This window comes from Rhinolophus hipposideros (assembly GCF_964194185.1).
Source record: "Rhinolophus hipposideros genome assembly, chromosome: 9".
Lineage (NCBI taxonomy): Eukaryota > Metazoa > Chordata > Mammalia > Chiroptera > Rhinolophidae > Rhinolophus > Rhinolophus hipposideros.
The window spans coordinates 76,610,173-76,629,590 of record NC_138055.1 but is presented as its reverse complement, the minus strand read 5'-3'; the positions used below and the strand labels follow the sequence as shown (position 1 = coordinate 76,629,590).

The following is a 19,418-nucleotide window of genomic DNA, read 5'->3' as shown; positions in this document are numbered from 1 at the left end:
CAAGATGAAATGGCCTAAATTGCTTATGTAATTAAACCCAACAATTACTTTGCACTAAGGAAGCAGAGCAATTTTATTTTAAATAGTAAATAGGCTTAAAATGACCTTTGGGATTAGAAGGGCTCTAACTGATAAAAGTAATTGGAAGTTAGAACCTAATTTAGTCTCCCATAATCTTTTAGTATTATTCAAAAGCAATAGTCAAGTAGACATTTTAAGGGAAATAATTACAGAGAAAGAAGATAAAAATTGAGGATGGTTAGAAATCATCCTATGTAAGTTTTTTTAATGCCATGCATATTTAATGCCTTTGCAATGAAACCACAATTGTGTAGGTGTTATATTCTTTTTCGTTAAGATGCAGAGGTTTTTGTTATACATCTATGTAATAGATATATAATACACACACACACACACACAAACACACACACACACACTCTGCTGATTTTTAAATGAGTAAAGAAAAGTTATATTGACACAGTAAAAAAACATGCCAGTTTCGGTGACACAAAAGGCCTAAAATAGAAAAAGCACTGGAATTAAAGTCAGGAAGCTACACTTCTGGTTCTAACACAAACTGTGTCATCCTAAACGTATCAACTTAACTCACTAGGTGCTCATTTTTATCTTGTAAAATAAAAGAGATTATGTTAGGAGAAGTTTTAAGATAGGAATCTTCCATGGCTAACATTCTATGATTCTAAAATACACGTATAATGTGAGAATTAAAGAAATTGAGATTCAATAATGGCATGCAATAGGTTTCAGAATAAAAAATAATTTTGACTCAGTCTAGGGGGAAATATATGTCATGGCAGAAAAAATAGAAGAAACTCTAACCTAAACATGGCAATTTTAATTTTGAGGGAGTACTCTAATAATGAAATTAAGTTAATTGGGCATTAATTGAGTATGCAGTTTCACTTTCAGTTAACATAGTATTAAAAGTATGATTTGACTGTGGTTGCTGAGAGACAAGGAGAAATGGACTTCCAGAGAAAATACAATTCTAGAAAGCACAGCACTAATAAAATCCCTGTTGAAAGTCAGTGACTACGAGACCATTCACACATCACAAAATCTTACTTACAGGGAAATCATACTTAAACATCGGTAAATACAAAAACAACGGACAGAATACAATCATTGACCCTTGGAGTTAAAAGACGCGCAGAAATGATAATGATTACATCTTATGAAAACATTTACTAGGTTGAGCATTTGGTCCAAAAACGTTTATCTTCATTATCTCAATCATTTCTCAAACTGACAATACTATTAGAGCCATCTAAAAGATGGGGAAACTGAGTTAAGTAATTTGTTCAACGTCACTCAGCTAGTGTCAAAGCCATGACTAGAACCTGGGTAATGACTTCACACTATACTGAATGTCCACGGAATACAATCTGTTCTCTCAAGAGGAATCGGAAGCCCATTGAAATAAAGTAACATACCTGGGTAGCAGCAATGTTAAGTTATTTTGTGATTTGGTCTATAAATTTCATGTAATTACATGAAATTCATGTAATTCATGTAATTAACTAATTACAGCCACCACCTAGGTGAAAGTTTTTTTTAAATTTTTTTTATAAAATGATATTTAGCATCTGCTTTATTATCATTTACATATGTTTGTAATTCACATGATTTCAGATGGGATGATATTCCACAGTAATTGTTAGTCAATCATCTTGGTCTTATGAATTCAAAGAGAATAATGAGACTATATTTTTAAACAGTATTTTTCAATTTTACTTAAGAAACGCCAGAGTAAAAACAGTCTTAGGATAAAATACAGAAACATTTAATTTGGGAAGTAAATTAATCAAACTTCTTTTTTTTTCTATTAATACACAAATGGGAAAATATGCTCATTTGGTGTTCAGGGTAAGTCAACTACCTGCATGTAGCACAGACTAATACAAGTTTTTCATAAAATGTTCAAGAGAAGGGAAAATGCAAAGAACTGGAGTATCTTTTTCTAAAGCAACTGCAACAAATTGAGTTATTAACTAGCAATAACACACAATATAACTATTTTTCTTACTTTATTTCTCCTAACCTCCAAATAAAAAGAAAAAATATGATGGAAAAAATAATGTTTACATACACACACACACACACACACACACACACACACACACACACAAATGCTTGTAAAGGGTAAAATGAATGAGGCATGAGAAAAATGAGTACTTACAAGTTAAATCTAGCCAGACATTATAATCCATCATTGATCCCCAAAGGGCACTAACAATATGTAAATGTGCGAATTAGAAAACACATTCAAGGCTGTTGATAAACTTGATAGGATAATCAGCACATGCTGACAGACTAATGAAAACGATGAACTGATAAGGCAGCTTATCTCCTGGGCCATTTTTTTTTTTTTTACATCAAATGGAGACTAATGTATTAGGAGTTAAAACAAACACTCAGAGGATTTCAACCATTTGATTAGGAGGTGAACTGTCTGAGAAAATTATAGTTTCATGAACAACTGAAACTACAGAACCTGGTCAGACAACAGACCTTTACATAGAATTAAACAGAAGGCAGCCACAATGATTATGGAAGAAATCTGCAATTTTAAATTGTATTGGGATTCTACCCTTGCAAATTGTTAGAGTGCTTTTCAGAGTCTGGGCAGAGAGACTACCGCTTTCTACAACAGAAAGTAAGACAAAGGACTAAACAATAACCCCAGGGACACACTTGTCTTTCACTTTCACTGCCTGTTTGTGCTCAGCATCTGTGTAACCATGAGAGACAGATCCCAAGGTACCGGCTGAATTTTCAGTCAAATTCATTTACATAAAATAACTGAATGAATTTTCTGAAGTCACCAACTATAGTGAATATCACACTTCCTATTAACAATAAAAATGCCAAAGGCAATCTCTAGCCAAGGACGTCACAGTCTTTTCCTAATTAAAATAAAGACATCTTATTTGATAATTGAGGGAAATTGGGATAAGACCTTCTTTCCCAAGCATTAGCGTTTAGAATAAAACTCAAAACTAAAATCATTAAGTCTCTTTAGATAGAGAAAATGAACCTTTTAGTATTCATTTTGACAGGAATAACCATCCAGTTATTAACACAGAAAATTTAATTCAGATGATAAATCTACACACTCTCAGCACATACTCTCTGGACATGTACATTTCACCTGGAAAGAAAGACTGAAGTAAAATGCTGGATCATGAAAAGCACTGTTTTAATTTATGAGTTTAAGCGCAAAAGTACATTTCATGAAGGTAGAGTTTACCTTTTAGTAATATAGCAAAGAGAAAAAAGACACAGCAACTAGAAATACTCCAACTTTTGTATTAACATGAGCTTGAAATATTATGAGGCACAGGCTAACTGGGGGCAGGAGTCCCAGAGACATAGAATGAATATATTCACCTATTCTAAATTCTAATTATTTCCTGTTTATTGACCCGTGCCTCATTTTGTCTCTAAACAATTTCTAAAATTTCTGTCATTTAGGAAAAAGAAAAAGTGAGTGTCCTTGCCAGGTATACGTTCTCTAGTTTGGGAAGATTTTAGATATTTTTTACGTGTGTGTGCTCAAGCCATATAGCTAGTATCCAATTTCTCACATTATAGAATATAGAAGCATAAAATCATCCTAGAGATCATGCAGTCTAATTTATTTTTCATGCAAGAAGGAAGCCTAGAAATATCTTTAAAATTAACCAAGTTTAATGAGAAAAGGAAATGTGAGTTTGCAATTTGTGCTTTTGAAAAAAAGAAGTACCTGATTTGGAAACAAAAACAACCAGTTCCCTTTTCTCCCTTGAAACAGCCAAGTTAACCAATCAGCAGAGCATCTTAAACTTTAGGGACTCTTTTCAAGAGTTACATACTGAATAGGCAGCTTTCAGGTGTGTCCACCATCAAATAGTTGTAGTAACAATAAAGTCACAAATCAATTGCAGGTGACAGGTAGATACTTTATTATAAATTCTAGTTCTTGACCTCTTGTACTTAGAAAAATCCATGTCTTCAGTTATGTACTTTCTGACTAATAAGGGAATTGAGCTGATTATCCCCATGTAGCAAAAAGAGTAATTGTAGTACCACACTTAACATTCTTCATATTATTGTTTTTACTCTAAAATACTAACTCTGAAAAAACCCATTGAGATCCAAGACCTGATCATGAAAACCACCCAAGTCGACTCCGTTATTCTTATCTTTTATAAGCATCAAAAATAGTTCATCTCTATACCAGATCATGTTTAATTTTGAGGATCTTCTGATTAAGAAAAATAACATGATCAAAAGTTACCATGAATTTGAAACATTTCTTAAAATCTACGTGTGTTTTATTCATCTTTTTCAATCTCCAGTCTAGCTTATTCTTAACACCCCAATGGGTTTATGAACGCCTTGCAAAAACTCTGGGATCTGGCCAATTTGTTGAGAATCACTATATTAAACACTTATCTGCTTCTGTCAGAACAAGGGTGCTTTGTGAAAAGTGTGCTTTGTCACATTTGAATGTGACACCCCATTGTGAATAAGGTTTTTGGGATGAGCATTAATGATATAACCTATGAGAATTCCATTTAACAGAAGCACAGGTTTTAACTTCTCCACAGGTCTCTGAAATAGTAATGCAAATATTAATGTTTTACTTACCCATCATGTTGTACAAGCTCTGTGGGGCAAACTGCCTTGGCATTTTCTGAATTGCTTCCTTATACACACTAAGGGCATCCTAATTTAAGAAACAAACAAATAAACATTAAGTGCAAGGATATTCACCAAAACTAAAATAAGAACATCCTTCTAAAATTGAAACCTTCCATTGCTATTGCTAAATAGTTCACTGGAGGAAAAAAATTGAGCTGTCTCTTGATATCATACTACCTCAATTTTATGAATGAAAATATTCAACCCCAGTGAATATCCAACCCCATATAAAAATTTACTTTAACAAGGAGTTGTATGTTACCCATCCTCTTTTATTTTAATATTAAAATTTTAGTTCACACAGATTATTCAATTAAAAATACTAGAAAAATTCACATCTGGAAGTCATCTGTAGTCAATCTAGAATCTATAGTTACCTGAAGTATGGCAATCAAGTAGGACTGAAATAAAATATCAAATAACAAATCTAGCTACTGAGACCCACTGAGATTATTAAATGTAATGATTTTAAAAGTTGTATCTCTATCGTGATATTGCATCCATACATCCTGTAAGAGTATGTAGGGTGTGGTTTGAAAGAGCGAGAGGAGGAGGAGCGATACTGAACGTGAGAGAAGAAACCTGTGTAGACGTGCTTCCTGTGAGAGAAACGGAGGACAAGAGTGGGTCAACCTCCCAACTTTCCTTGTACAAGGTCTGGTCTGCATCCCTTTTCCTCTCTCCCAATTTTAAAAAAACATAAAATTAATATCATCTTATTATTGTTTCAAAAAGAATTTAAAGAAATGGATATGATTTACATCCAATTTTAATACTCAGAATACAATATATATTTTTTTAACACCCAACAGTGGATAAAAGATAACAATCATAATGTGTCTTCAATTATAAAATCAGAGATGGTAAGCAAATAAGCTTGAGAAGTAACGCATGCTATTTCCCTTTCTTGAAGACTTATTCTGAGAAATTCACAGTAAAGAAATTTGTTTTCTTTAGCAGAGGCTTTTGCTTTTTTAAATTTTATTAAATTTATTGGGGTGACACCGGTCAATAAGATTATATAAGTTTCATGTTGTACAATTCTGTAATACAGCATCTGTATATTTCTTTGTGTGTTCACCACTCAAAGTCAAGTCTCCTTCCGTCACCATATATTTGACCCCTTTTCCCCTTTCCTAACTCCCCCAATCCCCTTTCCCTCTGATAACCACCATACTATTATCTGTGTCTACGAGTTTGTTTTGTTTGTTCCTTTGTTGTTGTTTTTTTCTGTTTTAGTTCTTTTTTCCAAACAATTTTCCCCGTTAAACGCTTTTACTAAAAATACATATGAGCCTCTTAAATGATCATAGTGTCCCTGCAATGATATGGTAGAGTAGGGAACACTGAGACTGGATCAGAACAAGGGGAAGGAAAAGGGCAGCGTGGTTTTGGCCCCACCTCATAGCGGCCCTGCTCGTGGTAGAGTTTGCCCAGGTTGTACAGACAGCTGGTAACGGAGCTCTTGTGCGCGTGTGGGTCCTTGAGGTTTTCATCAGGGATCTCAGAACACTTCAGAAAAGTGCGTCGCGCTTCTTCTGTCTTTCCTTGGTTCATCAGAATAATACCGGTGTTTAAATATGCAGCTGAGGGGGGAAAAGTGGAAATATAAATATGAAAAGATGATTTCCACTGTGGATACAATAAAGGTATCTTTACTTCAATTTAGTTTCTATGGATTATTTCTGACATTAAAAGAAAACCAAGAAATACATACTTAGGGAACAAATATATATGTGAACAATGAATGTAATAAGAAGTGCAGGTGTCATTGAAAATATATATCGGAGAGTGTTTGCCCTCAAGGAGTTCAAAATATTTTGAGCTTAAAATCTAGATGAATAAAAAAATGTATTTCTCTTATGTTGAAAATGATAAACAGACATCAAAATATGATTAAGTTGAGAAAGATATAACTGTGAGAGGCTCATAATTCAAATATTCAAAAATTGGAGTACCGCTTTGTTTTGCTTTTTTGTGAGGCTGTAAGTTACCAAGATGATTTTCAGGGATAAAGAAGAAAAGAAAGAGGTATTTTTTTAAAAATTTGAATATTACTTACAAGCCAGTGTAGGCCTGCTCCCAATCGCCAATTTATAATAATGCAGTGCTTCTGAAAACCTGCTGTTCTCCTGTAGAAGCAACCCTCTGCAAGAGAAAAACAGAAATTTGGAGATAGGCCTGTGTTACTATACGTAAAACCACAAATTTTTATTTTGTATTTCAAAACTAAAAGCAGCTAAGGGGCCATAAAAATGCTGACCTGGTACTATAAAAATAAATTCTAAATAAAAGGATATATTCCTCGGGAGAGAAAATATTGGAGAGGTATCAGCTGCATTCGAAATAGAAAGTATTAAGAAGTATTTTCAAAAAGCCCTTTACCCCCACTGAACTTTCCCCTTTCCAGCAGCTTTTCTCTCCCACTGGAATTACAAACCACCTGGATTTCTTCCTGGAGCACGCACATTTTTTTCCACCACTTCAGAAAGGAAACTTGTTTAAGATAGTGTGATACACACACACACACACACACACACACACACACACACACACACACAGTGACTCACTTCCTAGATATATTGCTTGAGAAATACTGACCTCTGACTGCCAGAAAGGCAAAGGTAATCTAGGTCAATAGGATGAAAAGAGTCAGAATTTAATCAGATGTCATAAAGGAACGAAGAAAAAGAGTGAAGACTATCCACATTGTTATTTCTAGCAAATAAGGTGGGATTTCAGAAAACTGGGCACATTTCAAGTCACTGCTGTGAGACACACTTTTTTCCACAGACCCTCAGACTCCATGCTCCCTGCCAGCCTCCTCCTCCCCAGGAGGCTCCTTAGTCAGTGGTCACATGGATTAACCCAGCCATTCCAGACCCCACCCTCATGACCTAAATGGGAATGAATTCTAATCACATCTATGAAAATAAGGTGTAAGGGAATTGGACTAAACAGTTCTCGGAGAAGGCTTTTTGGCCTGCCCCAATTCTCTTGTAATCAGCAAGTGTTTTACAAATGCTTGGCACCTCCTTTGGGCCAGCTACTGCTGTTATCAACCCTAAATTGCAGATTCTACTTGCCAGCTGCTGAGGCCCTTGAAAGACCTTAAAAGGAGCTTTGCAAAATGAGAAGGCTACTGATAAAAACTTATCATTTTCGTACAGCATTTTAAAATACTCAGCTTACTATTTAATGGGCATCACTGAAAAAATATCTAAAGCAAATCATTTTGAAATTGAAGGTTGCTCACTCCTATCATTAGTGTACATTAACCTCATTATTTCTAATACTATTTGTTGAAAAGTCATTTGAATAGAAAAAAACACTCCAAAACACATTAACATCACTTACATATATACAAAAATGTATATATTTTTAATGAAAATTTTGAAAAACAATTAATATGATCATAAAATTGATACGCTTTGCTGTTAAGTGTACTTGTTAGTTGCTGGAAACAAAGAACAAAGCTTCCTGGAGTACCCACGAGTTTGTGAAAATGTTTAGTTGTCTTTAAAAGCAAGTAAAACAGATAAAGAGAAAGAACACTCACATACTTTTCAAAAAAGGAATAATATTCTTTATACAGTAATTTTATTGACAAAATGCTTTCCAGTTAACTAAGCTCATTTACATATCTCATTTTAGAAACTTATCTACAAGCTTAATTGTCTTCATCATTTTCACTTGAGATTCAGATGAGGTGGTTTTTCCTTTGCTACAAAGCTAATGACACCAGAGGAAAAATACCATCCAGATATTGAATCCTGTTCTACCTTTTTTACGAATTAAAATCTTTCCATTAGCTCTTCCTTACCTATTATTTTCAAAGTCTTTCCTCATTACAGTTTCATTTCTCTTAAGCTACAAAAATGTTCATGGGCTTGTTAGCATAAAGGGGGAAAAATATCCCTACAACCTTTATTCATTCCTGCATCCAGTTCTGACTACCTCTTAGTATGGTTCTTCCTTTTAAGAATGGTCTATGGTGCATCTGTGCAATGACTCAAATTCCATTTACTCCTAAATCCAGTTTAGGCTCTTTACCAGAATTCCACAGAAATGTCATAATGAAATTTCTACTATCAAACTCTGAACATAGTATGTTTATGCAAACCACCCACTCAACTGTAGCACCTACTCATATGATGGCTGAATTTATCTTCTTTCCTGAAACTCTGTTATTTCCTTGGCTTCTGGAAAACCAGTCTCCTCTAATTATCTTCTATCCCTGGCCATATCTTACAGAGAATGAAGAAAGTGTCTCTCCATTCATTTATTCCTTTAAAAGAAGCTGGTGTTTCACAGGACTTTGTCTTTTTCTCTTTCTTGATAAATACTGTCTCTACATAAGATCATGCATACGAGTACATGTAGCTCATATGCTGACGGTACTCTCTCCTGACATCCAAATCTATTTTAGCAGTTTACTGAGCCACGTCAATCTGGGTGCTCACTGGAATTTCAAAATCAATACATCCCTTGAAAACAATATCTCCCACTCAAAACTTAATAAAGAGATAATGAAATAAAAGAAAAAAAAATCTCTCAACCATCATGCACTCCAGTTGCTAAATCAGAAACCTGATTATCACTCTTGACTTTTCATTTATCCTCACAATTCCATGTTTTATAAAGTCTCCAAAACCTATCAATTCTTATTTTCTAAGACACTTTATTCTGCCCCTCAAGGTTCATCTTTATGGTTCTACCAGAGCCCCTTTTGTCTTTCCTGTCACCTAAATAACTGCAATAGCCCACTAATTAGTCTCCACATAATTGCATCTCTAAAGGGCAAATATGCTGTTAGGCTAGACAAAAAGAACAAGAGGAGATGAGCACAGATCTTTGAAAATGTGCCCAAAGCCCATAAACATTAGAAACTGATATATTGGGCCCTTAGGGCTCCCCAATACTGATGTATAATATTCTTGTAATTTTCCAATTCATAAAACACACAAAGAAGAGAAAATGATAAATAGCAAAATAACTACGCCCAGACGATCCTGTCCAGTGTGCCCTATTCTTTTAAGGAATCTAGTCACACAGAGAGATGCAGCAGGCAAATCTCCAGAATTAGATATAGCATCGCTTTGTAAATTAGAGTATCACCCTCTGCATCATCTGAATAAAGTTAGCAGTGGAAAGAGTCCCACCAGCTAAGATGGCTATCGCGATTGATTTCTCATGGCTAAGTATGTCACTGAGCATCAGCGGTGCCCTAGTATGCATGCTGCAAATGTGAACAAGACAGAGATGCACTTGCTCGTGATACGCAATCTTCTGGGGGGAGACAAGAAAGCAAATAAATGGTGTGGAAAATTACTATGATAGAGGACAGTAGACCAGCACCATTCCAGTTCAGGAAGGGACAAGGAAAGTTTTACAGAGTCAAATTGACATTGGCAGAGGCTTGAAAGTAAGCAGCATTTAGCCAGCAATAAAAAGTGTTATCATAAGCCCCATGGTACACCGGAAAGAAAAAAAAGAGAGGTCCACAGAGAATTTACCAACTAACTCTCAGTTTTACGGTTAATAAGAGGCAATACCAGGATTGGAACAGTTTCTCTGATACTGAATCCCATGCTCTTGATAGAAGACAAAGAGAAGAGGAAAGAGGTAATTCTATTCTAGATACAGGTGTACTAGGTTATGTTTCATTTTGCTCTAAAACTCTCCAGATTTTGTATAACACTAACTTACACTGAACCTCTTAAAAAGAATTCAATGCCATTTGGGCATGTCAGTATGAGTTTGGGTCAATTCTAACACTGTAAAAACCAAGCTTCTGTTACTGCTGTTCTCCACATTTACAGAACCTGTTCTTTATCTTACTGAAGATACAACAGAGGGATAGAAACCCTTCACATCGTGAATAGTTATGGTAATAATAATAATAGCTAAATTTATTCAGCATTTACAATATATTAAATCATTATGCCACAATCATCTTAGGAGGTAGGTTATTATTACTAGCCCCATTTTATAAATGATGAATCTTGGGCAAGAAAATGCTCAGCAATATGCCAAAGGTCACACAACTAGTAAAAAGTATGCTCCAGTTCAAGCTCAGCAGTCTTATTATGATAAGCAGGATTTGTATTTTAATAAACAACTCATACCAAAGGCTTTTCCATGACTATTTAAACTTGACGACATAGTTTGTTTATATGCTAACCATGTCAATATAATCTTCTGGTTTCTATGGATATTAAAAACAAAAACACATTTTAATATCATCAAGCCAGAATCTAATGGAAAATAATTTTATTCATGTTACGTGAAGTTGCCTTTCAATTAAGGAAACTGGCCTATGCTATATATTAATGTAAAGTTAACATGTCTTCTGGGGGAGAAACTGGAAAAATATCACCAATCTCTAAATGATATGTAGTAGTCACTTTTATATATCTATGTGTATAGGTGGATATATTATAGTACTTTTAATAGAAGAAAATATTTTACTTCTCATACTTCTCCTCCAATGATTTATCTTTCAGAACAAGTCACATAAATTAAGCAGCAAGTGAAGAATATAAATTTAGATAGATAGATAAATAAAACAGGAATAATAAATATTTGTTTTAGTCAAAGGAAGAAAACATATACTATTAATAAATAGTACTACATATAATATATAACAAATTATATATAATATATATATATATAAAACACTATTCACTGGATATATAAAATACTAACCACTTTAACACTTAAACACTTAACACTTAAATTATAGAAGGCCACTTTATTTTAAGAAAAAATAAACGTATCTCCTTAAATCCTTTCAGCTTTTTTATCTGATTTTGGTCATATGTTCTAGTAATTACCATTAAGTGTATAGAATTTCTTTCCCTGTGAAAATTTTGCTCATCTTTACCCAGTCTCCTCTAACAACCCTGTTTTTGTCAAAATATCATAGCTTAAAAATCACAATAATCTAGATACTTCAGAAATGAAAATCAGTCAAATCCATGACAACAGTAGATTTGGACAGAGTTTAATCCCAGCATTAAATGTAAATAGGTATAAAAATACCTAGCTGATTCTAAATATTGACAGAGACAGAAGGGAGCAATTATTTAGCACAGTGCTTCTCAATCAGGGGTAGCTCTGCCCCCCAGGGGATACTGGGCAATGTGAGGAGACATGGCTGTCACAACCGGCTGCATGCTACTGGCCTCTAGTGGGTAGAGGCCAGGGACGCCATAAAATATGTAACCATGTCAGAAGACACAAGACAGTCCCCTAAAGCAAAGAATTATCCAACTCGAAATGTCAATAGTGCTGAGGGTAAGAAACCACATTTAGCATTTCATATGTGCTAACTGCAACACATTTTTTTCAGAAAATAAGGTTCTCATGTCCCTGCCAAACACATACATGAACTATGTAAACAATAAAGAATATAAGAAAGCAAACTACAGGGATGAAATTATTTTCAATAAAAATCAAAGTTATTATTTCTGTCTTCATAAAAAATGCCGTTTTCTAAAAATTAAAAAGAAGAAGCAGGCCCTTCCGCTCCAATGTCAGTACATCTGAAGAAACTGTCAGCGTCTCTCTGTAATAACATCGCCCTCTATGTAGAATTGTCGGGACACACTAATTTTCAAGTAAAGCTACCTTTTGCCCTCGGGTTCTAACAGAGGTCTTTAAAAATGGCAGAAATGGGAGATAATCAAAAGTTGGTATTAACAAAGCACAGATGTAAAGTGTACTTTTCAAGAATATGTATTGTAGTAATTAAACTACACAAACTTTACCCCACAGCCTAGCTCTAGAGAAATCAGAAGAGAGAGGGAGAGAGAGGAGGGTGGAAAGGAGGGGAAGAGAATGGGAGGGAGGGGGGCAGAGAGAGAGAGAGAGAGAGAGAGAGAGAGAGAGAGAGAGAGAGAGAGAGAGAGAGAGAGACCAGCACCTATAACACACTGCATGCCACTCCTTTTTGCAGCTGTTCCTAGCCAGCACTTAGGAAATACTTTATTTTTCCGCTTTCCCCCTTTTCCTTGATCCTCAACTTTAACAGATACCAGGAACCGCTGAGGCCGAACAGCATGCAGGTTCTCATCCAGTTCCAGGAGTACGGGGATGCCACAGGCAAAGTAATATTGATCATGCCTTCATCTGAGATACCTTCCAAATGTTTCAGGAGTGCCCTACTGCTATCTCCATGAGCAGATATCAGAATGGCATTGCCACGGAATACTTCAGGAGCAATCCTTTCATTCCAAAAGGGAAGGATTATCCAGAACATCCTTTAAACTTTCAGACGATGGCAGCTGATCCACAAGAACATCACACACTTTTTACCCATCATTGTAGATTTCCAGGTAGATGGAGAAGAATCCTCAGGGGGTGATGGGGTCACATCGCAGCTGCTTCTCCAGAGCTTCGATGTGACTCAAAGTCATTTTCTCCCTATTGAGACCTTTCAAGTCTCCACAGTGATGCTCATTCAGACGCCAGGAGCTTTCCTCGAGAACCCACTCCAGCCCCTGCTCTTCCAGGATCAGCCAGGCTGTGTGGTTGGACCGATTAAGGAAGGGTATGAATATAAGCTCATGCTCGAAGTTTAGGGCTTTGAGTTGCTTCCCACAGTTTTAAGATTCCTCCATTCCTTCAATATTAAGTTTCTCTTCCACGCAGCTACAAAAACGATTCTCTTTATTCCAAGCACCTTCTCCATATTTTTACATAATTAGTTTGTATTTGGACATACTGATGGCTGAGCTTCCCTCAGCCTTCAAATAGGCCAATGTTCAATGACAGAAATACATCTGCAAAAAGGCCCACGAGCTGCAGCCATTCCTCGGAGCTACGGAGCAGCAGCCAGTGCCGCATCGGACTCATCAAGGCCACAGGCATGCGCACTGTTTTCTAGGGCAGGCTCCTGACTTACATTTTTTTGAATGAACTGTTTCTCGGTGAAGATGGAGAAGCAAAGAATCACAATACAGCATAAAATGTGCATAAAGCATAATGTGTTTTGGGAACCCACAAAAGGTACACCTTCCCAAAGTGACAGGCCAGGTAAGGTTCCTACAGAAGAAAAGAATGCAGGGAAAGGAGTTCTAGACAGATCAAGCTATGCAGAAAACAGCATTTTAATCTAGTAACAGCCGTAACAACAGGCTTCATGGGAATTAAATGATAATCTATGTAGGAAACACTTTGGATATTGAAAAGCTAAAGCAACCTAAAACTGAGATTGTATTATTGAGACTATTTCAGTAGTAAATAATTTGGCTATTCCCTGGGCAAAAATACTTAGTAATAAAAATAAATCAGATAACTCAGGGTGTGAGGGGTGAAAAAAATCAGATAACTCAATGTTTAAATAGGCAATGGTTCACCAAGTGATCTATAACCCTTAAAGCCCAATTACCAACAAAAACATGTTTATCTTAAACTGAGACATTTTTCTGAATTTTGCTTTGTTTATCCTTTAACACATGTAGGAACTATAAAAGTAAGATTTTTTTTCACTGAGATAAAATGTAATGAATTTTAAATGTTCAATTTCTTCCTAAGGTATTTACGCAATTGAAATTTTACAACTTAAATTAATTAGCATTGGTTTGGAGTCATAGTTGAACTTTATATTAATCTAAATTTCCTGATTGAATTGCTAATTTAGCTAATGACTCTAATAATGACATTTTATACAATTTAACTGTGAAATTGCATTTCTTCTGTTTTTTATTTTTTTTCAAGAGTTATGCTTTAGTCTTAAGCTATGTTTATAATCGGACAATTGGGAAAATATTTTAAATCTATTATGGAACAGACGTGATAATTAATAGCATGTCATACTTGTAACACACAAATACCCCCAAGTCTTGTTTGCTAAACGAGGTAACAGGCAAAAATCTCAAGTGACTATACCATCAGTAAATGGAATCAAATTCAGTCCTTTTTAAAAACAAAGACTGTGAATAAAATAAATTACTGCTACTTAAGTCAACTGCAGTAATTCTAAGAGTTAGAGTGACACAGAGCTTAGAAATTAAATGCCTAATATGCACTGGTCCCTGGACACATACAGAGAACCATGATCAATCACACAGCAAAGCTTGGTCATGTGACTAAACTCTGCCCAATAAGATGAAAGCACAGTGGCCTGAGCACCTCTAGAAGTCCTCAAAGAGGAGGGCGCATGTTTTCTCTTACCCTTCCTCTATTCTGCTAACTATGAGGTAGAAGTCCTGTTCTGAGGATGGTGGAGAGCAAAATAAAGGAGCCAAGAAACCTGAGTCCTTCGTAAAACTGTCATACAACCCTGGGACTGCACCCCTTTTGTAACACAGAAAATGTTAACTGTTAACCAATTTAAGCTAATGTTATTTTGGGTTTCCTGTCATTTGCAAGCCAACCTCTTCCCAACTGGTAAAACGTCCCAAGCATTTTTCAAAAAACTATATAAGGCCATAAAATAAGTAACATCCAGTATGGCTCTCAGAGAATTTTAAGGAAAACTTATTTTAATTACACTTGAATGAATACAAAGTATGAGTTGTCTGGTTTTGAGTGATACCAGACTAGGTAATTGCCATCTCTAACAACTGCAATGAAATATTTAAACATATAATTTAAGAGCATGATGGGTACATGAAATTGAAATTCTTAACTTAAGCTCCTAGGCATCAGAGTAGTCAGTTATCACTTTGCCCAAAAGAGTAATGATGTTAGTAGTATTTTTTTTATATAAAAATATTTAATTAATCCTCTCAATCCCCAAATAACTAGGAAGAAGGAACTCACAGGATTTACCAAGTGAAATAGAAATAGGTAGGATTTTCATCTCCTAAAAATGATTCAGGGAGATATAAGCAATTGAATTTGAGCTCCAAGGAAGATACCAGAGACAAAGTTATATGTATTTTCTGGTCTCACCTGGCACTTCTGTGACTTTCAGGTCACCCTTGGATAATAGACTTTGTCTTTGAGGACCAAGCAAAATAATTCTCTCCACTCATATTTTCTTCCCCTCAAATCATACACTCAACTTTATTTTTCTCCCTTTCTTTTTTTAATTAAACTATTTCCATTTAGTAGGTAAAAATGACACTTTTACAAAAACACATAATCAAAACTATTAGAATTATACGTGTGCTACAAAAAGCATAATTTAATTGGATACTTACTGCTAAGTGGTTAGACATGATTATTATATATCATATGTACTGTGAGCAAACTAAAAAGAGGTCCCTTCTTGAAAAGGTTAAATTCCGCTGGGAAGGGTAATGAGCACGTTGTTTTTCCACTCTGTACTTTTACTGCATGAAGAAGAAAGGAAACAGAGATGGAGGAGACAACAACCACGTGACGGGAACTACACAGATGCTCACAGGATTCTGTCATACAGTTTCCCAAAAGCTGAGACCTGTGTCGTCGGGTATCACTTCCCAGTGTCACATAACTGCCACGTAGGTTTCAGAAAACACATTTACGCTTCTTTGGTACCTGTCTTTTGACACAGACCTGTTTAATTGTTCTAAATTGGATTCTGTTTAGAATTTGACAAATAAAGTAGAATAATGACATCCTATTTCATAAAGAAGACTTTTATTTATTAACCTGTCAAACATGGAGCCTACGGTAGGCCTCCAATCAAAATGATTGTTAAAATATTTCAAATGCATTACACCAAAAACTTTATCAATAAAAATATTAATATTTATTAATATGAACAATGTATATAGATTTTACTGTTATTATTTTTTAAATTTATTTTAAAATTAGTTTTTGCTTTGGGTCTGAAGAAAAATATATTCTCACTATACCACCACGTCTTTAAAATATGTGAAGGAAGTCTCAATTAAATGGAGTATTCATTAGAAAGATATTTTTCCTGAGTTAGAACTTGGACTATGAAATCTAAATAAGCCTTTATATCCTATATAAGTCCATTTATTTTCTGTGACAGGTCCAGAACAAGATGCTCCACAATTTTCTTATGTAATTCTCACAATGAATCTATAAAGGTATAATCCCCATGTTACAGATAAGGAGCCCCAAAATCAAAACGTTATTCAACTTAAATCCATGTTAAGTAATTATTGTTGGATCTGGGATTCCTAGATCCATATTGTATATTAATATACGCAAGATTCACTTTATTCTTGTCTTCTGAATATATAATTAATGCTATATTTTCCTGTATAAGTCATAAAATAATTGGTATAAATACACTTTCCTAGTCAAAAAACAGTACTTAGTAGGAAAAAAGACACTTAATACTGAATGCCTTTATAATGTTTTATATATTATTTCTTTTCACCCTGACAACTAGCAATATAAAATATTAATACTATTCTTACTTTAAATATATAAAGACATCAGGGAGAGAAGCTAAACAACTTACAAATGATAACACAGTTATCATGAGGAGATTCGAATTCAGAGGAGATTCGAATTCAGATGAGATTCAAATTCAGAGCTGCCAGGTTTCAAATCACACTGCTTTCCCATTACCCAACAATGGGATTACGGACCTGTTCTCCGTTTAAGAATTAATCATTGCCCTCTCTCTCTGGTTCATATACCCAGTGCTTCTTCAGTGTATATATCAACAAATTTATCTTCTCTGTTTCCTTATTTATGCTCATACATGCTTGTCCCGATATATAAATATATTGCATTTGCTTCAAATATAGATGAACTACAGGCTCCAATGCTAATCAACTTTATCAAGAAATACGTCATAACCAATGCGCTTCTGAGACAGCTAATTTTATGTGTCAGCTTCACTGGATCATAGGATGCCCAGATAGCTGGTGAAACGTTCATTCTGAGTGTGTCTGTGAGCATGTTTCCAGAAGAGATTAACATTGTATTCAGTAGGCTGAGTAAAGCAGATTGCCTAGTCCAATGTGGGTAGGCATCATCCAATCTTTGGAGGGCCTGAACAGATCAAAAAGGAAGAAGGAAGGATTGGCTTTCTCTCTGCATTAGTGCGGACACTGATCAACCCTGAGACTTCTTGGTTCTTAGGCCTTCAGAATCACACTGGAATCTACACCACTGGTTCTCTGGCTCTCAGGCCTTCAAACTACACCACCAGCCTTCCTGGGTCTCCAGGTTGCAGAGGGCAGATTGCAGGACTTCTTAACCTTCAAAATCGGATGAGTCATACCTTTTAATAAAATATATCATTCCCATATACATACATGCATATACACACACACACATTTTCTTAATTGGTTCATTTTTCTGGAGAACGCAGACTAATACAACTTGTAAAAGGGTTTCCTTGAGAAACCCCATTATACTTTAGACCCATCCTCTTCATAAACATGCTACAAGTATAAGTATATCCCCACAGAAGCATAGTCAGTGAACAATTAGAATAAACAGAATAAAATTAACAACTAACATATTCTTCAGCTTTTCTTATTATATAATTATATCAAGTTTCTAGGAACTTTATTTAATCCTTGCTACAACACTAGGGATATCATAACCCAATTTTGCAGAAGAATAAAGACTAAGCAATTTGACGAAGGTCTGTCACAGGACCAATACATGGGAGATTCGAATGCCAGTCTGTTTAATACCCAAGCCTTAAAGCTGCTTCCATGGTGCAAAGGTGCCACAGAGTTAAAGTTTTTTAAAAGGAAGATTTCCCTCTTCATCCTGTACCATGAAAACAAATTACTATTCCGGTAGGACTATATTTATTTTCTAGGATCGTAATCAAATCTCTTTCAAATATTTCCTTCATCTTATAAGATGATTTAAAACAAACATAATTAAGAAATGAAAAAGCACCTAACACAAAAATTAAAGGCATTAACCACCGATAACTTTAAAACTATATAAAGTTCTGCTATTTATTCTTTGCTATTGACAGGGGCTATCCAATGTGGATAACTATAATTATTGTGTAATTTCTTGAAGGAAAAACACCAGTTGGATGGTGTGCAACCACTCAGGAGTGATCCCTCAGCTGAGATACAGGCACAGGCCAAAGCCTGAGCTACTCAGTGAAAGTCAATGCAATTAGACTATTCATTTGTTCATTCGTTCACTCAAAATGTATTTTGAAAGTGCCATTATAGAGATTTAATGACCAGCAGAAGAGTGGAATAATTTAAAAGCAGTAACAAAGCTGTGCGCAGGGTACTATAATACAATATGATGCACTGTGGAAATCCACAGTGAGAAAACCTATAACTTAGACTCGTTTGTTCAGTCAGCCGGGAGAAAAAAAAAAAAAAAAAGAACACTTGTGAATTCCACAGGAATCAACACACTCAAAATACATTACCAAAAGAAAAAGGAAAAAAAAAAAGAAGCCTCAGAGCCTGATTCCATCATAGATATGGTTATAATTTGGGTTAGAGGTGTTCCCATGGGCACACAGTGATTTAGTGCAATGTACTCACTTTAAACATAAATGTTCAACAAAGTGGGTGTTTTCTTTGTCCCTTAGCAGCAGTGCTCTAACAAAAGTCTGCTGTTGAAGCAATAAATTATGAAAGGGGAAAAGGTATCATGTATCTCACAGACCAGCAGGAATAGGTGTTAGGTCATACAAGCAGTTTCTAACTTAAACAAAATGAGTTCCAAAAATGAATGCCTGACTCTATCTCTTTTTTGCTTGGAATAGTTTTGGCAATCCAGAAACAAGTCACTTAGGCTAATCCTGAAGTACCTGTAGACTAGAAGGAAAACACCATTTATAACAATGTACCTAAAAC

At 35.2% G+C, this 19,418-nt stretch overlaps 1 protein-coding gene and 1 pseudogene across 2 annotated transcripts in view; both read right to left on the bottom strand.

Annotated features, from left to right (window-relative positions):
* Positions 1-19,418, bottom strand: part of TMTC2 (transmembrane O-mannosyltransferase targeting cadherins 2) — a 400,877-nt gene that overhangs the window by 130,425 nt on the left and 251,034 nt on the right. Inside the window, exons 5-7 of the mRNA XM_081058171.1 lie at positions 6,770-6,855; positions 6,109-6,293; positions 4,654-4,732 (exon numbers count right to left, since the gene is read on the bottom strand). Coding sequence (XP_080914297.1) covers positions 4,654-4,732; positions 6,109-6,293; positions 6,770-6,855 — 350 coding nt within the window. The remainder of the gene's footprint in view (positions 1-4,653; positions 4,733-6,108; positions 6,294-6,769; positions 6,856-19,418) is intronic.
* LOC308502568 (bisphosphoglycerate mutase-like) lies at positions 11,811-13,433 on the bottom strand (annotated as a pseudogene). The gene is made up of 2 exons: positions 12,635-13,433; positions 11,811-11,896 (listed from the first exon to the last, which is right to left on the bottom strand). The product of its transcript is annotated as a bisphosphoglycerate mutase-like (transcript).